The sequence below is a fragment of the Centrocercus urophasianus genome, unplaced genomic scaffold, assembly GCF_019232065.1.
Source record: "Centrocercus urophasianus isolate 14NV4802_14NV808 unplaced genomic scaffold, USGS_Curo_1.0 seq_40, whole genome shotgun sequence".
Lineage (NCBI taxonomy): Eukaryota > Metazoa > Chordata > Aves > Galliformes > Phasianidae > Centrocercus > Centrocercus urophasianus.
Window position 1 is genome coordinate 2,745,593 of NW_024884978.1, and position 21,419 is coordinate 2,767,011.

At 38.4% G+C, this 21,419-nt stretch overlaps 1 protein-coding gene across 21 annotated transcripts in view; it reads left to right on the forward strand.

Annotated features, from left to right (window-relative positions):
- The window catches only part of PECAM1 (platelet and endothelial cell adhesion molecule 1), a 35,269-nt gene that overhangs the window by 6,619 nt on the left and 7,231 nt on the right, over positions 1-21,419 (forward strand). For 3 of the 21 annotated variants that reach the window (XM_042832890.1, XM_042832891.1, XM_042832889.1), the window contains 13 exons: positions 2,206-2,232; positions 3,896-4,189; positions 4,815-5,114; positions 5,201-5,470; positions 5,838-6,098; positions 6,504-6,788; positions 8,381-8,662; positions 9,080-9,187; positions 10,072-10,099; positions 10,556-10,626; positions 11,268-11,324; positions 12,729-12,797; positions 16,368-16,424. In XM_042832890.1, coding sequence (XP_042688824.1) covers positions 3,961-4,189; positions 4,815-5,114; positions 5,201-5,470; positions 5,838-6,098; positions 6,504-6,788; positions 8,381-8,662; positions 9,080-9,187; positions 10,072-10,099; positions 10,556-10,626; positions 11,268-11,324; positions 12,729-12,797; positions 16,368-16,424 — 2,017 coding nt within the window. In that variant the 5' untranslated portion in view covers positions 2,206-2,232; positions 3,896-3,960. Of the gene's footprint in view, positions 1-1,790; positions 2,057-2,205; positions 2,233-3,895; positions 4,190-4,814; positions 5,115-5,200; positions 5,471-5,837; positions 6,099-6,503; positions 6,789-8,380; positions 8,663-9,079; positions 9,188-10,071; positions 10,100-10,555; positions 10,627-11,267; positions 11,325-12,728; positions 12,798-16,367; positions 16,425-21,419 lie in introns of those variants that run through there. The other 18 variants (XM_042832879.1, XM_042832877.1, XM_042832881.1 and 15 more) reach the window with 13 other exon arrangements.

The window sequence follows — 21,419 nt, forward strand, 5'->3', positions numbered from 1 at the left end:
TTTTTCTCTCCAGGGTAATGCTGAGGTTTTATTAAGAATGTGACTGTCTAATTACACTGAGAGGTCTTCTGAACATCCTTGATTTGTGGCGTCTGAACAGCCTTGGATTTGTGCATCGTTAAGCTGTACTGCTGATCCTAAAAGCTGATCTTTCAGCTTCAGTCTGAGACTGGCCTGCTTCTGAGCTCAGTCATGTTGGATCACTCTGACAAACACTGGCTCCCACCCATTTCTCTTTCCCCCTTTGTGGCTTTGTCCCCTGGTGGGAAAGAGTGCTATGGTTTTACTAAGCTTTCTATGTCATGCTGAATTCTTTTACAGAGCAAGGGGGAAATCTCCTTCCTTCCTTTTTTTTTTCCTTTTTTTTTTTTCCTTTTTATTTTTTTTGTTATTAATAGCAAAATTTATCAAACTTTTGTTCTCCATCTGCTCTGTGTCCTCCTCCTCCTTTCCTTTACCTGGCTCTGGAGACCATTTTTGGGAAGTAGCCAAACCACCAGTCTTTGTTGGCAGTGTATTTCAAACAGCCTGGAGTAAGCAGAACAAATACTACTGCTAGTTATCCAGCTTACTTCTTAGTCATTAACTGCTATGAATGCTGTGCCACTCTGCATTCCTCCCTCCTTGCGAAATAGCCCTGTAATAGCTGTGTATTGGCTGATGAATAACTGAAAGGTGCTGAACAATGAATTTCTTTAGAGTTATAAAATAAATATTATTTGGAAAAATTAAATCAGTGCTTAAATCTGCCATTTCTGCAGTGCCAGATTATTTAAGATTAAAAGCACATACATGGTACCAACACAGAAGGGTAGAGCAGAGATAAGGACAGGGCAGATCTCTGCACTCTTCTTGCAGTCCTCGTTCCGCCCAGTTCACCCACCCTTTCACCATCTGAACATCAACAAACTGGCCATGGTTGTGAGTTTGTGGATAATTATTAAATTCCAGTTGCCTTCACAAGTAGTCTTCTGTGGCACAAGTCAGCCTATTGATGCACTTGTCTTCAGGCTTTTTACTTTCCTTAGGCTTTCCCTGTAATCAGAAAAAGACTATTTTGTTAAGAAGGTCAATAATTCAGATGTTCTGAATTTTACACCAGCTCCTTGCTGTATCTCAGGCGGACGTCGACACCAACAGAAAATGAGAGCAAAATGCTGAAGTAGAATATTTTCCTGAGGTCACAGTTTAATTTCTGCTTTTTTTTTTCTTATTTTTTTTTTTCGTGCCAGTGCTGCTTCACATCTCTGCAGGGAACTGAAAGAATGAAAGTTCAGCCCGTTCTTTTCTTCTGGGGTTCAGCGTTTCTAACTGTGTTTTGCACTGTCCCAACGACACAAAGTAACAGCCTGTGCCTGTTTGTGTTTCTGATGTTTGACAGTAGTAGAAGAGGCTCATCTGTCAGTATTCTAATCTAATCCAACAGTAGCTGTGGATTATGAGCTGATTTGAATTTGTTGTGAACTCCACATTAAAACAGCAGAGGTGGCAGACCTGGGTGTGAAGAGAAAGGAGAAAAATGAATAGCTGTACATGTATTCTCTGCAAGAGTCGGGGTGAAGAGAAATGTTTGCTGAACGTCTGCTAAAGTCAAATAGTGAATGTAATTTGTATTCCTAAATGGTTAATTGTGACTTAAAAATACCCCTATGGACAGGAACTACAGGATAAATGTCCCTGGAACTCCTTGTTATTTTTTTTTTTAATACACCTTAAGAAATTAAACAAAGCGAATGCATTTGGTAGCGCCCTCAGGAAAAGTCCAGTCACTTCCTGAGCCGTAATCTGCCTGTGAGCAGCAGATAGATTCTCATTGTTTGCCATTTCCAGTAATGGGAACGATCACTTGACCTGGCCAGTTTCTGCTGAAGATTTACAAAAACTTACAATTTTTAATGGCAAATTTTTATCTATTACCATAGAGCAAAATAAAGCAAATCTGATTTGGGAATCTGGTGGCATCACCTCGGATGATGAATATTGCTTTATTTTGGAAATAAGTGTCTGTTCTCCAGGAACGAGATGTATCTTGCTCTTCTGGTGATTTTCTTGCAGTGTAAGTTTGATAACTGAGTATCTGGATGTGTACCTGTTCTTCTGACTTGTCTGTGGCTTTGGTGTGGTGGTGTGATTTGATATAGTTTCCTGTTGCTGTTTCTCAATCCGTGAACTAAAAAGAACATTTTTTTTTTACTTTTTTTCCAGGTTCAGAAATTTGCACTCAGGAAAGAGGTAGGTAAATATATTTTCTCATGTACATATTTAAATGAAGTAATTTTTTTTTTAAATTTTTAATTTAATTTAATTCTCAGTTATTAGTGTGCACATGAGAGTTTGTGTGGTTTGCTGTCCTACAGCTCTACAAAATTTGCCCATGTAAAAGATACCACTTGGTGGTCCTTCCTAGCAAAGTGTTTAAAAGACATATAGACTGATCATATTTAATAAATATGTTGAAATTTTCCTAGAGCAATTTGTTTGACTGAGGCGTAGAATAGAATTAATTACTAGCATGTTTGGTTTTTTAAGCTCTTTCATTCCTACAAGGAAGGAGGTAGGATTAAAAATAATAAATAGAATATGAATTATGGTCACTCTCTTTTGCTCTTTCTTGCAAAATATCCCATGAGCGAATCTGAGCAGAGTACAGAGCATGCATCCTGAAAGAAATGCAGCACGTACCCTCTGCATCCTTCCTTTTTCCCATTGCTGTAGAGAAATGTTTGCTCCTGGTTGTCGTGCAGTCCATTCATGAGTACCTGGTGACTGGGCATGGTAGGGACTTCTTCAGATGCAGGAAGCAGTTAATTTCTAAAGCAAACCATGCACAAAGTAGATATATCCATAGCTGTACGTTCTAAGGGAAGGGAAAATAAAGTAACTCTTAATTCTTTGTCTGTATTTCCTAATCCAACTGTGTGAATAAAAATATTAATTATACTGTGATTCTAATAGTCATAAAATTTTGTTGTGATGTATTTATAGTTTCTTAAGTGAATTAGCTATTGTGGATTTTGTGTGTGTGTGCCGGGGGGGGGTTGTTGTTTTATTTTGATGTTTGTTTGTAATCAAAATATGCTGTATTCAGTATATATTTTTTTCAAAGATGACAAGTTTAAATTCTAAATTAAATGGAGACAGTACTTCTGCCTATGATTCTCTGTTGAGATTACTTAATGACTGTGATGTTAAGGACAGCCCATAGTGTCAAGTCAGGCACGTACGTATTTGCTTGCAGATCCTGAATCCAGATATCTTCTATTATATTCCAGTAAACTAATCTAAACTAGAGGTTTAAGATTACCCCAAGTCTGTGCAGTGCGTTTAAATGGAATTTGTTGAATAATGTGACCTTACTTTCAAACTAAAAAATACTGGAATAAATCCAAGGATTCCAGTTATATGCTTAGGGATGGGCTGTCTTGGGGTTTCATACAGCTCTAAGCTGCCTTAGACTGTATTATTTCATTTGCTCAAACAAGGATACATGCAAAATTTTGTTCAGATCTCTTAGCAATTGCAGTTGGAGACAACAAACCATGAGAAATAAGGAAAGCCAAGAAATAGCTGCAAGTCTATCCCAATATTCTCAGTGTCTTTTAAAGAATTTAGCAGGCCTGGCCAAATCATTAATTCATTATGTCCCACAAGGAAAAGACTGAGGAAATGAACATTGTGAACTGTGATGGTCAGTAGAGGCTTCATGTACCTCTGTGCAGTGGAAGGAAATGCTGCTACCACTGTTAACATCTGTAGACCTGATTACAAAAATTATAACATATACTGCTGGAATACATTGAATTAATTTTACTGATTGAATTGTAGCAGCTTGAGACGACAGTATTATGTTGGATGATTTGAAAATAACTATAACTTTTTTTTGTTTTCCATCAAGTTTTTACCTTCAATGCAGTTCACATCAAGGTTCAGCCATCTGTCAAAGTGAAGAATGGAGCTCCTATGTCAATTATATGCCGTGCTGATATTAGCAAAAGTACCGATTTCAACTTGCAGCATAATATTACAATTTTTAAGGATGGCAAGCTTGTATTCATGAATGTATCAGGCAAAGGAGACGCACGATATGAAGTACCCATGGCTAGATCTTCACATACAGGAGACTACCAATGTGCTGTGGAAGCAGATGGAAAGATAAAATACAGTGATTCCCTACATGTTTGGGTAACAGGTGAATATTCCTTCAAACATGGCAGTTTTCTAAGGTACAAAATGATAACAGCCTCTGGGAGTAAATAATAATAGTGCTAAATAGGATATCTTGCAAAGTACTTTTAATCTGTAGTCGTCGTGGGGCTTTACAAGAGTTTCATACTTGGTCCTCATGTTGAGGCACAGAAATGAAATCTCTATCCCAAGGTTTCCTGGCAGATCAGCATTAGTCAGGAGTGGAATTTGTGCCTTCAGAATCACCATCCCATGCTGTACCTCCTAGACTAGAAAGTGTTATTTGTGAACGCTTGTTCCTACAGATCATAAACACAATAACAGGGGAGGCTAGCTTGCTGGAAAAGCTGGAAATAGAGATTTTCACCTTGTGATAACCATCACCAAATCTGGAGTCAGATGGAGGCTATTTTTATAGCCAGTGTTATATCCATCTTGTTTCTTTATCTCTTATGCAAACGGGAACCACCAATGTTCACAGGTGTGCAGCTTTAAAAAATTCCCCAGCCGAGTTCTTTCAAGCCATTTTCTTTTGCCCGCTAACATAAATTGCTGCTGCAGTCATTAAAGACAGAGTTTGATTTAGGATTATGCACTGATCTATTTCTTGCCTTGTTTTCTTCTCTAAGGAATGACCAAACCAATTCTGATTGCTGAGAAAAAAGAAGTATTTGAGGGTGAAGTCGTGAAGTTACGCTGTGAGCTGCCAGAAGAAGTGCCTCCATTGCATTTCATTTTCCGGAAGATGAAGATGAATTCAAAGCCTAAAGAAAAACTTAAATATGAACTACAGAGGAATTTTTCTGTTATAGAATTTCCCATTGAAGAAGGGGATAATATTTTGCAATTTGACTGTTTGGGTAAGAGAAGTGTAAAATTTGAATTTGAAACCTCAGAACCCAGCAACAGAACACTTATAACAGTCAAGGGTAAGTTTCTGAGTTTTTCTTTTTAAATATCTTTGCTTTCCATAATTAAAAAGTTGGATTGTGATTTTATGTATGCTCTCTTGCAGAACCATTTATAAAGCCAACTCTGCGCATCAAGCCCTCAAGTAACATTACAGAAGGAAAAGAAATACAATTTGAGTGCTCGACTGTAGTAGCCAAAATGCATGACATTGAAATCATACTTCTGAGGAATAAAACAATACTGAGCAGCGTACGAGATCAGACAACTCTGAAATATTCTGCAGTAGCTACTCTGGAGGACAGCGGTGAATACCTCTGTAAGGTGGAGGAAGGGAAAGCGTCTAAAATTGCCACACGGAATGTTGTTGTGGCAGGTAACTCTTCTGTTCATCTTAGATTTTACTCAGTGGAACAATATTTAAATTTGGTAGCTTGCAAAAGTAACGTCCAGATTCAAAAGTAAGTTTTCCAAATTAAAAGGCTGTTTACGTTTGGGCTTCTGATTTTTGTCTGCTACTAATAATTTCAAATAACACATAGGAGATGTGGACTCCAGGTAATTGCTACATTTCTGTTTTCCTTGAAAATACTATTATATTACAAAAGCATGATGTTTTGTTTTGTTTGTTTTTTCCCTGATAGTAAACTTCTACTTTATCCTTCGTTCTGTGTACTTTGGGATACGCAGTCATGTTCTTTTATGTTATATTTGAACAAACTGATTCTCTTTTTAATTTTCAGAGTTATTCCCCAAGCCAGTATTGACTGCTTCTATGAATAAGCTGGATGAAAATAAAGAATTAACTTTGAGTTGCAGCATTAAAGATTTTCAAAATGCTAGCTTCTCTATTTTACGGAGGAATTCAAATGGAGACATCCTGTTGAGAAATTCTAGGAACTTAACAACGAGAGCTAATGTGAATGATACTGGATCGTATATCTGCAAAGCTGAAGTGAACAGAATAGTCAAGGAGAGCAAGCCTGTAATGATACAAGTTTATGGTGAGTTGATACAAACATTAGAACCTAGTGCTGGGGGAAGAAAATCACTCAAACTTATTTGTAAGCTCATCTGTTTACAAACCAGTTTCTAATTCATGAACTAAGAGGGTATTTGTCAGTTTTTGAATGCTTGTTTCTGTGAGGCATGCTTGCATTCTTTAGCTGTAGAGAAGTTTGAGCTGTGCTGACCAAGTCAGACTTCTACAGGGTGGGCCCTAGGAGTTCGGGCTAACATGTCTTCCCTTTTATCCTGTTCTCTTGATTCTGCTGGATGCCAAACAAAATCTCATTCATTACCATTTGCTGGAGCTTAAAGTATTCTGCAATTTCACTCAACAGTTTGATCTGAAACTGTCAGCATCAATGTAATTGGCAATATTTTTTTTTCTTTCTTTCCCATTTTAGCTCCAGTTTCCATGCCAAGTATTTCTGTTTTCAGTGGTTTACCAGAAGTGGTTCTGGGGAGACCTCTGAAGTTAACCTGTTGTTTAATGATGGGAACACCACCAATAACATTCACATTCTACAAGGGAAATAAAGCTAAGAAAGAAATAGTAACTAATAACACATGTGCTCTTTTCTTGGACGAAGATATTAAACAAAATGATAAAGGACAATACAAATGTGGTGCTAGAAATCATCACTCCAGTGGTATGAAAACTAGCAAGATTCTCAACATCACAGTAATAGGTAAGTCTGTTCAGTTTTTCTTGCCTAATGCCATCTTTTGATTCTTTGAAGCAGCATATTACAGACCAAGCAAAATGGATGCAAAATGTTTATAAATCATTTGAATTGAAACTACTTGGAGATCTGTATCACAGGCTACTCGTCACTAATATAAAAATCCTGGTAATATTCTGAATTAACTACAGCTGAGTTTAAATAAATGAATGAATCTGACTTGAAATCTTATTATACAACTAGTCTTATTGGTAAAGCATAAATGATTTATTAATCTTGCACCAGGAGCTGCAGTTGCTTAATAGGTCTGAAAGTCAGCCTGTAATTATGCCATATCTGCAAATAGGAGGTACAGTGTGCGAGCAAAGACTGCTCTACCTGGGAGTTACCTTTGTGCTCAACTTACTGTACAGTGATTTCACTGACTTGCAGCAGTTAAGAGTGAGAGAGCAGAACTGCACTGCTGAATGGGGCACTAGGATATTTGAAATATGGGAAAGAAAAAGATAAATGTGAAAAAGCTTTATGCAGAAAACAGTTCTGCAGTGGGCTACAGGAGACTGATATGATAACTCTTAAATCAGAAGTGTGTGTGATATAGAGAGTTTTTGCCAATCATTAAGAGGGTAGAGTGTCTTGTTTTAGTAGAATTTTAACCATTGTACTCTTTCTATGCATTTTTTTTGGTGCTGTCAGAGCAGATGTAGTAAGACTTCACATGGTAGTTCCTGATTCAGATCCTGGTGCTATAAATACGTTTTCAGTTTTGTGTTACAGCTGTAATGCAAACTGTAGTGTTTTGGTATTAAAGAGGAAAAACTGGAGGTTAACAGGTGGATTCTCTCTGAGTTTACTGAAGAAATGTGGTTTTTGATGTTGATCTGTAGAACAGATGCATCCTGCATTGTTGCATCTCTTCCATGTCAGTTGGATCACTGCACAGTTGCAGGGCATGCTCTCTGTTCTCCAGTAAAATCTCCAATTCCAGTATTTACGTCTGCTTAGACTAAAGAGCTGGGAATGCATCTCACGTTCATCAAGACTGCTAGGATATGCTTTGCTAACACTAGAGAGAAGATTCAATATAAAATGGTGAAGGTATTTGTCCAGTAAGGTTTAAATTCTAAAGATGCTTTTGAAGAACTTGATCTGCTAGTGTTCGCTGTTGTATACTAAAAGTTACGAGAAATATCTCATACTGTTAGTATAAAACAGTGTAATTTGGCATAACTATAAAAGCACTGCTACAAAAACGGAGCTATAATTTTTTACAGCATCAAACTGCTGTGTAATTTCTGCAAATTAAATCATTTCTAGTTTGGGGCCCGATGGGAATCTGGAATTCAAGAAAAAAGGCTGATTGACTTCTGTGAGAATGGATGTAGTTTCCTCCTGTGCCTGCTTCTTTTCTTTATGATGGCCTCTCTGGCTGTATACAAGTATTTTCTACAGGATGTGTTCTGGCAGAGAAAGATTAATATTGTGCTTTCAATCTCTGTTTTAGCTAAGTAAAATGACATTAAAGAAAGAATACCTACAACACAATATTTCATTTCTAATAGCACTGATATTTGGTTCATCTGTGCCTTCCTTCGTAGTACCAATCAGGAACATCAGCTTGGGCAGTGTTCCTTATGGGGAAGTGGAAGATGGCAGTGAGACTGCTTTTCTCTGCTCTGTGAAAGAAGGATCTTGGCCAATCCTCTTCAGGATTTTTAGAAAAACTGATCGTGACGTTCTTTTATTTGAAAGAAGTGAACATGCAGACAGAGTCATATGGCAGAAGAAAGAGATGAGCAGGCAGGACACGGGGACGTATTACTGCATTGCTTCTAATCGAGCTAATGTGAGTGCGAAAAGCCATCCGATAACCATCAATGGTAAGTTAAACTTTGTGATAAGCTGTGCATTCTGCCATCATGGCAGGCAAAGCTTGTGTTATCTGAAAAGTTATTAGGTATGTGGAGGTTACCAAATGTTTCTGTCTGTCTTGATCCACCACTGATAGAAGTTAAACAGAAGGACCATTTATAAACAGAGATTGTCTTACCTACATCCAAAAGCTTAACAAAAGCCAAAGGTGTTATATGCAAGCAAAATCAACCTGCTGTTGTAGACTTGTTTGCCACAAGAGAAAGGCTCACTTGTGATCTTTGCATGCAATTCTCCTTAAAGATCTTCACTAGAATGTAAGATGGCCAATTCATAGTAAAATGAGACCTCCCTTTACTGCAGAAATTGGTAATGATCACCAGTCACTGTACCTACTCTCTGAAACATGCCTTTCTTATTTCCAGTCATATTAGCATCTTGGCAGAAAGGAGTAATTACTGCATTTGTCCTGATACCTATCGCAGGAGTGGTGATTCTTGCTGTGTGGTGGTTTTGGTGTAAGAAGAAAAATGGTAATTATTCCCTTCTATTTCTTTGTTGATTACTATATGGCAGCTAAAACATTGCCTTTGCTTCAGGAGCAAAGAATCTGTAGGGATGAGGCTTCAGAAGATGTCTAAATACAATTTTAGAAACTAAAACATTCGCTTTAAAATGTGGGTGGCCCAAATTAAGCTGCAGGTGTGCTGAGTTTTCCAGGTATTTTAGGCAGAATGGGAGAACATCTCACTAAGATTCTGAAAAGACACTAGTGGAGCAAATATTTGTGGAGATTGACCAGAATCACACAGTTCTGATGTAGTTCCACACCTGGAATTGAGACTCTTGCAGCGTAAAGGCAAATGGGAACTGAGGGGCTCCATTTTTTTGCTCCATTATGGGGCTACAATGATTTGACTTGGGCTCCCAGCTCTGGAGTAGTTGTCATACCTCTCCTCATACTTGTCCTCATAAGGCCAAGATAAAATTATTCAATTTCTTTTCCCCATGCATGAGTATAATTTCACTTAGGCATTTGTCTTTTATTGTTAAGATAATCTTTCAGATCTTGTTCTTTCATAAAGTAAAGAAATGTAGTTTTAAATGAACATCCTACGACATGCAGTACATTGCAAAATTTGTAGGGAAAAATGGAGTATCTGGATGTCCCAGGCAGCTTAAATCAGCCAGGCTGAAATGCTGGATTTGAGAGCTTAACTTCTCTGCAGAAGAGACATTTAAGTGAGCTGTATTATAAACAGGATGTAGGACACTAGGTAATTCATTCTGTGATTGCTGAGAGAAGTTGCTCTGACTTTGGCAGATAATAACTATGTTTTTGTTTTTGTTTTTATTTTTAAATTGTTTTACTTGTGCTATGTATTAATAGATGCTTTTATTCTTTCTTTTTGCCAAGCTAAAGGACCGTCCATGGAGATGTCTCGGTAAGAAAGCTTGCTTTTTGGTCATGGTGAAGTATTTCTGTTTTTAAAGGCTGGAGGCCTTCCACCATACATTTATGGCTTATTACAGCACACACCTGCAAACAATGGATGGTTGTGCTTTGTGTACCACCTGCTAACACAACAACAGGATGAGGAAATAGTCTGGAAATTGTCTAGAAATAGAAAAAGGCCAGCAAGGAGACATATATTTGAATGCGTGTAGATATGGAATTAAAATTTTTGAAGTCTTAAAGAAGAGTAATGCAAGGGTGTCCACTTTTGACCTTAAAGTCTGCTTGTGCTTTTCTTAAAGACAGAAGCAAATTTTCCATTTGTTTCCATAGTTAGGAAAGCATGGTAGTCAGCATAGACAATTACTGATCTTCACATGTCGTCGTGTTGTTTTTATTGACTGCTTTGGATAATTGCATCAGCTTTTATTCGTTTGCTTTTCAGATCTGCCTTGGCTACAAACTCAACAAGTGAGAAACTGTCAAGACAGCATAATGATGGAGACTACTATTCTGGTAGGATATTTTGTTGTAAGACTGTGGGCCTAAATAAATATTTATTTAAAGTTTTGGACTTGCATGGCTGTGGTTTGGACAGGGCACTGTTTCTTGAGATTCCAGAAGATAATATTCTACTAAGTGTCTGCTATCCATTTTGTCTTTGCATGGCTTTTTATGAGCAAATCTTATACAAGGACTGGTTTACAAATCTGCTCAGGCACATCTACCAGGCAACTACTACAGATGGAAAGCTATGGCAAAAAGAGAGTTATTTTCTCTTTTTGATACGTTTTACATAGCTGCAAGAAAATGAGTTCAGTGAGAAAATTTGAGTTGTGGAGCGTGGTTCCATAGTCTGACCACAATACAGCAATGTTAATTTGTCATTACTGGTCACTTTCCAGGGTCTCAGTCAGGGTGAATTAGAGCACCTGCCTGCTGTGAGCAAAGTTAGCCCTTGAGATTTTTCAGCTGATCATTTAAAAAGGTGTACTTTTCCCACCTGTGTTACATGACTGTCTTTTACATGTGAATCTAAAAGTGAAATTTCTCATGTAAATAAACACAATGAGAAGAGGAATTGCAGTTGTGTAACTCATTCATTTGATTGGATAGAACAAATATTTGTTGGCTCAAATTTTGCTTGAATATTTTAGGATCAGGTTACATTGAAGATGGTGAAAATCACATGAAATCAACAGATGAAAATAAAGGTAATTTCATACTTGAAGAATAGATTTTAAAATTATGTTATAATTGAAAGTTGTAGTGTTTCCTTACAGCAGCAATTGGCATTTGTTAAATCTAGTCTCTCCTCTTTTTCTCTGATAGTGGAGAAGACTCTTTTCTTTGCCAAACATAATTGTTTTTCCTTATGCATAAAGTGACAATGACCAACCAGGCTATTGCAGATTTCTCCACCAGATGTAGAAGCCTTTTATTCATATGCTTCTAAAAATAACACTGTCTCTACTGTATTTGTGTGGCAATAGCCTTTTCTTCATCAAATGAGAGAAAGGAGCTTGTGGTCATTGTGTGGAACTTAGCCCATTGTGGCTTGAGTAAGGTAAATTAGAGCTAGAGACACTCACAAGCAAAAAACAAAAAAAACCCCAAACAGTTGAAATGTAGGAACTTAGGGCTGTATTGATCCGCCAGAACCATTGCTGTCTTCATGTCATTCAAACATTCCATCTAAACACTTTTTGTTTGTTTGTTTGGCTTTTTTTTTTTCCTTCTTCTATCACCATACTACTGGAAGGCTCTGATATTTTGCCATTTTTCTGTTCCAAAAAATTTTCATTTCCACATGACTCCAGTCTGGATTGCTGCAATGGGCCTTCCCAGCCTTTGCAGAAATCCAGTAGAAATCCTTCTATATCTCAAGGAAAAGAGAACAGAAAAAAACAGTTATTTCTTGTCTCTTTTGTGTCCAGCAAGCCAGTACTGCTCAGCCAGTAGATTTAGCAAATCAACTGTCTAATCACTGTCAGACCTTTTGTAGGCATTGTGGCAGAGGAACATTTTGAGACAGTGGATGTGTGGCCATTGTAGATGGAGAGCTTAAACAGCAGCACGGGGGAAAGTGCTGAAATTGCTTATTGGCCAGGCAGAAATTGAGAGTATGAGTGGTGACAAGGAAGGCCTTGAAGGACTTAAATAACAGTTAAACATGAGGAAAACAGAGAATAGGAAATGTCACTCTGGGGCAGCCCATGAAAAAGGAGGAAATTGTAATGGCAGGGAGAGAAAGAGAAGAGAGAAGACATCTAGCTGCAGCAGGAATAGGAGAAAATCTCAGTTTCCTGTTCCATTTGTGTTGTGATGCTTTTCAAGGTGTTAAGTGGAAAGTAAGAGGTGAGGTGCAGTTCTGACATCATAGTTTCAGAAACCTGGTTTGATTTGGTCTACTGCCTTTCAGATAGAAATCAGCCCTAGGGATGAGTAAGGCTTGCAGTTCTTTACACTCATATCTGCCATAAGTAGGGCCTGATCCTGCACCTATCAAAGTCCATGAGGATATGTCCATTAATTTCAGTGGCAGCAGGATCAGGCCCACAGCTCAAGTGAAGCATGCAGTGCTACAAAGAAACATCTTCTTGGTATTTTTGGGGCAGGACCTGACCTTGAGAGTGCTGAGGTGGAGTACACTGAAGTTGAAGTGTCAACGCTTGATCCCCATAGAGGTAAATAAGCTGTCTGGCCTCTACTGTTACGTTTTGGGAGTAACTCTGTGTTTGTTGCTACTCCCTGACACTGGTCTGACAATGACATCTGTAAAAGTAAGAGCAGGTTGTGTTCTGCGTGACAGCTTTGTACCAATAGTGTTCCTTAATCTAGATGATGCTGTGACAACCATGTTCTTGTTTGTTGCAACCCTTCTTCCTCAAGGATTCCTGTCATTTAGTTGCACATCCCATTCACATGAGGTCTGTGCAGAACTGGGCTCCCAGCTGGAGCTGTGGCTCTGAGAACAGTGCAGCCTACTGTGAGTCGTCACATTAAAGAGTCCAAAATTTATTGAAGGCTGTTTGAGCTTAGCCACAGGATAGGTTAATAAAGAGACATTTACACTTTGCTTTAACTTGATGAGAAGCAGGCTGAGGAAGAAATGAAAATTTGCTTTTCCCTGGTAGGAAGGAACAATCTCTTATTTCAGAGACCAAAAGCATACTTGTTTAATTAGGAATACAGACATTTGGGCAAAGTGCTCACTGTTTGAGCTTGGCAGCAAGTCTCTCCTGGAGCAGCCCATTTTCCTGTTCATTTTCTATTTTCTGACATGCTGGTGTCGTTCATCACAGAGTTTTCCCTGTATTCTGAGTATGGTGTAAATCGACTTCTGCTAAAATACTTCATTGCTCCAAACATTTGAATGGTTACTGCACAGTATAGTGGTGTAGAATGGTAAAGGTATGCTACCACACGACAGTTTAAATGAAAATTCCTATGTATTTTTTCTTTCTGCCCCTGTTGCAAATAGCAATACTGATCATAGGAGCAGTAGAATCATATTTTGTTCGTTGTGAAGAATACTGCAGTAAATACAGCAGTATGTTGGCCATGGCCATAGCCTTTGGGCCACTTGGGATAACTGAACACCATCTCAGAACAAGTTTACAGAATTGTAGAAGGATGCACATTTTGTCCTTGACAGTAAAGGAATGCAGTGTTTTAAGGCAGTGGCTTCACCCTCTTTTTACAGCCTTGTCTGTAGTAGCTGATCATTTATGAAATAATTTTTAACAAATCAGGAGCTTGGTGTGGACAGTGGTTCTGCCATGAACAAAAAGCAGTGCTTATTACAATGGTAATGATGGCGGTAAACTTGGTGGATGCAGTTTCACTGCTTTGCTTTGAAATTTCCATGTAGGAATAACCTAATGCCTGCTTTCTAAAGTGGAGGTGAAAGGCTTCCTCAGATATGGAACATGTAGCTGGAGCTACACAGGCTAGCTGTTCTTTGGGGCAGTTGGAACTGATTGTTAATTTGATATTTAAAGAATTCTTAAGAATGATTAAATTGAAAATGAATGCTTTTGGAGACTATGGGATGGACCGCAGCATTGTTGTATTTAAAAAAAATATATAAAAATAGGCAAAATGATTCAGATCTTTTGTTATTAACATGAGCAAACACAAAGCCAGTGCTAAAACATGGTCAGGAAATATCCATAAAGTAAGGAGGGGGAAACTACTAACCATGGGTAACAACATGTTCCTTCTTTTTTTTTTCTTTTGTAGTTGGTTAGTCATCTGTAGGGTGGGAACAAAATGTCAAATGATGCAAGTCATTTCTCCCAGCACATAATTTCAGTGTTGAGACAACTTCTGGAAGATTAGCAAAGAAAACAAAATGGGCAGTGGCATTATATAAAAATTTAATGAAATGGATTAAAAAAAAAAGAAGAAAGCTGAGGAAATACCTCCTGCCACGTCTTCCACAGAGACAACAGGATAAGGTTTAGGATTGTAGTCTGCTGAAAAAAGTATGTTCCAAACAAAAGGAGCTAACTTGCATTAAAATTCTGAAAAGATTTCTTCTTGCTATATTGGAAATTGTATTGATAATGTAACAATTGTCCAGAAGCATCTGATATGCACTTCACGATCTCCAGACTATTTTGCAAAGGAAGTTCATGCCAAAGCAGCAAGTGTGAAAGCTGTGATTTTGCACTTGGTAAAGTGCCTACTCCTACTATTGTTGAAATTAATAGTCATTTTCCAGCTCAATTCTGTTGCAGTAGGTCCCAGCATTTAAAGGACACTTAATAGAATTAACAAAAATTAGTTTAGCTTCAGAAAATTAGAATGTGGTGCCAGAAACACTGAGGTTCTTCAGAACAATGCAGAACAGTGGCTGTTCTGATTCTTAGTCTGTCTGCGGATCAGTATGTCTGAATTCTTTAAATGTTTCTATAGCTAATGTACGTTATTTGGTATCCAGAAATTTGCTTTCTCTTTCCAGTTTCCTGAAAACAAGGATCAGCCATTGTATCTATTTATTTTGCTTCAAATAGGAAAACCTAACTTTTTGTTTTAGTGATGATGCAGAGACATTGGAAGTGATATTGGTGAAATTCAGAGGTTTACCAAGAGACTTAGTTCAACCCAAATTAATCAATGTTCTTAAAGTGCCTTGAGATCCTCAAACAGCAAGCTTGTAGGCCCTACCTGCATGGGACTTGATATAAACCAATGAAAGTCATTTTCTGTATTCATCGTTCAAGAGCATTTTGCTTCATTATTCACTTTAGAACCATGCAAGAAATCAAGGAAATTGTTCTAATTTCCTAGTTGCCAGAACAGTGTTTATACTGGCTGTAGAGAAACTGACTTCTTCAGCTTTTAAGCCTTTGGCCAAGGTCTTTCCTCACTGGGGTAACTGTCCACAGTTATGCTATTTGGTATCACATTTGATTTGTTGAGTAGGAGAAAAAGGAAGAGCTTTCTGCTTTCCAGCTTATACAAAAGTAGAAGTTTAGCTTTTTGTAAACCCAGCACCCTGAAAAATGGATGGCCAAGGCTAACATTACATTTAAATCCCAGTGATGTCCTTAGGGGCATTCAACTTCTGTCTGCATTTGTTATATTCTGTCATTTCCCAGGTTTTCTCAGCCTTCACTCCTGATCTCAGTTCAGTAATGGGAGAGTTGTGCCTCACTGAGGAACTGAAAGGAGATGCTTTCTGGTTAGGACCCAAATAGAGGCCGTGCGCTGTGAAATCTGCTGATCTCAATTCTCTCACAAATCTCTCTGATTGTGAAATTCTTCTGAGATCTTTCACAAAGAGCAGCAATTTAAATTGTTATTGTGACTGTAAGATGTAATCAAGTCATTTACCAAATGGGGCTGCAGTTAGTCTTCGAATTAGAGACCTCTTCAGGTCTAGGATCCCTACATCCTTCTAACAAATAGAAGAAGCCTTCTAAATGATCTAGAGAAACTCTTCTCTGATGTTAGATGTTTCTGCAAAATTTAAATAATTTCTAATTTGAAAAGATTATTAGAGTGTTAATATTTAAAAGGTAAGGTCATATTTATTATTTTATATATAGAGAGAAATACATTTCCTTCTCAGAACTTGATAGGCTTTTGGGGGAGGGGGATTTTGTGCAGAATCCACAAGGTTAATTTCTGCTTATGTAACTGCTTCCTCTGAAGGTAAAACAGTGTGTTCTGTTTGTTTAAGGAGCTTTTCATAAGGCAAACATAAAAAAGAAAAGAAATTGATTCTGTGCCAATACATTTTCCAGCTCCTGTACAGAAGGGGACTGAAACAGTTTATAGTGAAATCAGAAAAGCTAATAATGGTAAGTAAGCTAGTGAAAAATTAAACACATAAAGGAAGTGTTTGTGTAGAGATTAGGGTTAAATTTGTGACTGTGTAGTTTTGAGAGAAATGCTGTAAAGTCTGATCCAAATCACACTGGCACACCTCAAATAGCAACTAAGGAATCACAGGTGTTGATAAACTGTGTGACACATTATGTTTTCATATAAACCAATGATACTCAATGCAGTAAGATTGATATTTGTAACATCTGCTTCATCAGCCCATTAACACTGTGTTAACTGAGTGATTTGGCTCATGTCAGAGTGTGGAGCTGAACTTACCCTGCAAGGAATTGGGATCTTGTGTTGTGATTCAAATGCCTCTCCAACAGCAAATGCTTTAAGCATGATAAAAAATGTCTCAGGTTGTATCTGCTAGCCCCTCTGCCCGTCTCTTATTTACTGTGGCAAAGATTTCAGGCGTTGTATTACAGACGGGCATCCTATCAATTGTTATCTATAAATGTTCTGGCAGCAATGAATTCAGAGGCAATTAGTGAAAACTAATTCTTAATAGTTTGTCCAAAAATAAGTCAGAAAAGATTTTTTTCTCTTTGTCAAGATTTACATATCTTAGCGCTGTGAACTGTTCACTTTTTCTTCCCATCCATATTATTGACTGGTTTTGCTGTGTGCCACGTTTAAATGTCGATCTTTCTGGTTTTGTTTGCTGTGTCTCTATTTTATAAGGCATTTACCACCCTCCTCCAACACAGTATTATGTTTCTAGGGAACTTTTCACTTGAGGGTCTCCAAGTAGTTTACAAAACATTACTGGGTTTTCCCTTGTGATGCCTTTTAAGTCAATTTTATCTTCGTTTTACAGCTGAATAAACAGCGAGATTAGTTCACTTGTTTAAGGCAGTGCACTCAGATAGTGACAACACTGGGAACTGGATTTCAGAATCCCAAACTCCTGGCTTGGTGCTGAGCCTCAAAGGTCTAGTAATTTATTTTTTTCCAGTGGAAAGCAGATAATCCTTTGCACCAAAGAACAGGCTTGGACACTTAATGCAGGATTGTCTGGCAGCATTATGATTTCAGGCCCAGGTTCACTAATGCTCTGGAGACTTTTCCATTGAGTGTAGGTCGGGCTTGGAATGAGCTGCAGGAGCTGACTGCATCACCTCTCCATTGCTTTCTGCTCAAGTGTGAAGCTGAGTATCATGTCTTCACCATCCCTATTTTTGACAAAACAAGATGTTTTATACTGAAAGGATGTTTTATGAGTTGCTGTGTTAACTCAATAGATGGTACAGCACAGCTGCAATTCAAAGCACTTAATAACAACTGTATCTGCTGTAAGGTGGGAACTGCAGTAAAATGAGATCTGATTGGAAGACTGGTCTAAACTAGCCAAATAGCAAGCAAACACCCCTTAATTTTGCTCTCCACCTGCTCTTTTATGCACCACGTTCTACAGTTTCAGTTATTCTTGGAAACGTAGTAACAGTTTATTGTTTTAATCACGTCTGTTTTTCCTGACTGATGCACAGGAAAAGTGTTTGAAATAGATAAGCAGTGCATCACATGGCTGTGCAGTAGCTTTGTTACAGCCTGCTGAAAGGTAACATTTATTTTAATTTTTGATCAAATTTGATTGCAAAATAGCAAAGTAAAAATGCTGTGGAGGAAATGAATTTTCACAAGTATTTTGATGTGTTAATACAAGTATATTAATGGCTAATTCTGAAAGATACTATTACTAATGGTTGCAGAGGGTGGCTTGCCTTTATAACCTTCACTAGTCTCAGTTATTCTTGGAGGTTTCTGGGCAAATGCCTGGCAGTGCAGTCTGCTTCAGGAAGTTAATGGTTCAGACAAACTTGACCTCTGGGGAAATGACATGAATTGGGGAGTTGGTGTCAGCTACGCTGTTTGACAGCATAACATCTAAGACCTACAAATGTGTTTTTATTATAGTTTGTAGGTTACTTGTGTAGTTTTGGGTCATTAAAACAGAATGGAGTGTTTCAAAAGCAATTCAGTCTTTTCAAGGAGTTGCCTGTGCCTTTCAGATATCGTGTCCACTAGAGAGGAAGCTGAAGGATCAGTAGTTGTTATGTCTGATGCAATTTTCTCTGACTGAGCCAAAATATTTTTTCACTTCATTTGTCTGGCTGTGCTCTCTGCTGTCCCCTGTAAGGCAGATGCCATGTCAGTAACCAGCTTCTCTTTTATTTTGAGTTCCACAGCTATTGCTTGTCCCTATCCTAAATCCATAGTGCGCCATCTGACCTTTCCCAAACACCAAGCCTTTTGTGATGTGTTGAGCATTTGCCATTATTCTTTTTCTTTTTGTTTTTCCAGTATCGACTGTTATCTCCTGTTACTATCATTCCAGTGTCTGAATCATACAGTGGTAATACTTCCTATCCTATCTGCTGCTCTGCTTTCCTCATTCTGCGTGCCAGACATGAGGTGATGCTACTTGAAAAATGGACATGAGTCTCAGAAACAAACTATCAAATACATATTCAAAATCAAAGATCTGTGTAGGGTTAACTGTACTTAAACTCAGTAACAGTAGTAAGAAAAGCAAGTTTTTGTAACATTAAAGCCTAGTCAGGTGTATTTTGACTGAAAGTCAAAGAGCTGTGTTGTGGGTAAAGGAACTTCAGTTTCCTTAAGTGAATGCTAGATTTCCTTTGAAATAACGAGAGGTGTAGGGAGGATGCTTTTCATAGTAGTTTTGTCTTTGGAAGCAACTCAGACAGATGAAGTTGTCTTGGAACTGTTGGTGAAAGGCTGGTTTAAGTAGAACTTTTTCTAGAGCAATAGGCTGCATATTTAGTATTTTACAGTAAATACAAAAAGCTTCAAGCCTCAGTTTTAAATCAAATCCTATATCCAAATGGCAATGTGGTGAATGCTCACAATTAGTTCTAGTCAGGTCAGTAGCACTTTGGCCTAAGAGTCCTTTGCATCTATCAGGATAAGCCAATTTCCTTAAAATGCTGCTTTCTCTGGTTGCCCTGTGAGGAGGTCAAAGCATATTGGGAGTCTGGGGAATATCCAGCCCAGTCCCGGAGCCGTTGCCTTTTGTTCAGAACAGAGATTGTCTGAGACATAAGCAAAACAGACAGTTGTCTAAGTCAACAGACTGCTGAGAGTGATAAAATGACTGTGGCCCTGCTGCCTGCTTTGCCTGTGCTGAGTCCCAGCGGAGCAGGCTGGCAGCTGATGCTGTTCCTGAAGGAGGGGACAGGATGTGTCAGACACTCAGCTCGGCTGGGAGGGTGGAGGCTCTTTAGATGCATGATTTACATTCATCACACCTTTCATCTTCCCAAGAGACAGTAGGGGCAGGAAGTCCAGGCCGTTCTGTGCTGATTCTTTCTCTCAGCTTTCCCCTTCCCTTAGCATTGATCCCAGTTCTTGGGGCAGCACAGTTCTCAGCACCTTGCTGAGAAGACGGGCTCACCCTTTTTCACAGATCTCTTCTCAATTAATAATGTTCTTGCTCTGTCAGTGAACTCTGCCTTTGCTCTACGTCAGATCCAAAGCTCACAAAAGCCACTGATAGTCTGTGCACTGATCTTCATGCATGTGGATCACAGAACTCTCAGTAGCTTATTGCAAGATAACTGCTCTCTGTTCATAGCTTCTCATCAGGAAAGTGGAAGCCTAGTGAACAAAATGCAGACTCTACCTTTATGTTGCTAAATCTGGATGAAAGAATTGATCACTTATATGCAACTGCAGTGTCAAGACAGGAAATTCTAAGAATCCTATTGCCACTAACAAAGTACAGTGAAAAAATAACTGTATCCCAGTGGAGAGACATGAGAAATTTCCATTGCACAGAGTGCTTTGGAACAAGCTATTAGAAATCAGTTCCAGCAATCAGGAAATCTGCTAAAATTCTTTCCTGCTACTGAGGCGCCAGCATAATACCTCTCTGTTCAGCTAGAAGTTCCCACTGAATGCCTTTTCCAGCATAGAGAAAACCCCATGGGTGAGAGGATTCATGGTGGTTATTCAAAAGTCAGACATTATGAGCATCTGCTGGTTGCATGCAGTCTGAGATTGTGCAAGTAGTGTTTCCTTTCTCCAAAATAAAACTGTGTTTCTTTAGGTTTCAAGACATGTTCTAGACCAAAGCCTCCATCTGAGACATTGATTTCAGAGCCAAGTGCTAACTGCACCTTCAGCCAAACATTAGGCAAAGCCAGATGGTTTCAGTAAGACAAAAATTTGCAGGGAGCTTCTGACCTTACTTGAACCTAAAAAGCAAAGCACAATTGTGCACATGCTTCTGTGTAAGATCTATTCCCAAACTGCCTGCCAAGGTTCTGTGTTAGAAGTTAATGCTCCAGTGAAAGACTTGGCAGAATGTAGCATGTGATTGTTATTCAGCTTCTTCTGTTTATATTGTAGCATCTTAACTCTTGACAGTGTTGGACGTGGGCTTGAGATAGTCTGTAAATTGCAACGGCTTAGAGCTATCATCTCTTTTCCATAGCATTTAGCAATAAAGGGGAGCAGATGGGGGATGACAGTCTCTTAAAGTTCTGCCATTAGAATGCCCCTTCTAAGAATGTGTTATTTGAATTTTAAAATCTATAAACAAAAAGTAGCAAGAACTTAAATCCATCAGAAATCCATAAAAGCACCTGTACTTGGGAATGTTTTGGATGTCACCAGAACTGGATCTTCAGCTTGTTTATTTCTGGTTCTGTTAACAAATATACAACTCCTTGTTTGTCCTGCTATGGAAAATTGACCAGTTTGTCCGCATGGGATGCAGCTGATCTCTATTTTCCTGTTTTTGGCAGTAGGGGAAGACAGGTAGGGGAAGAACTTTGTTCTTTCATCACAGTCAGATCAGATTGGTTCAAGTAAAATGCTCTTTGTATTTTTAACAGGAATGAAAAAATAACATTGCGAAAGGATTGGTGTAGAAAAGAATCAACATGAACATTATATCCCTTCTAGAGAATGTGCACTGACATACCTGATCAGCACCTTGT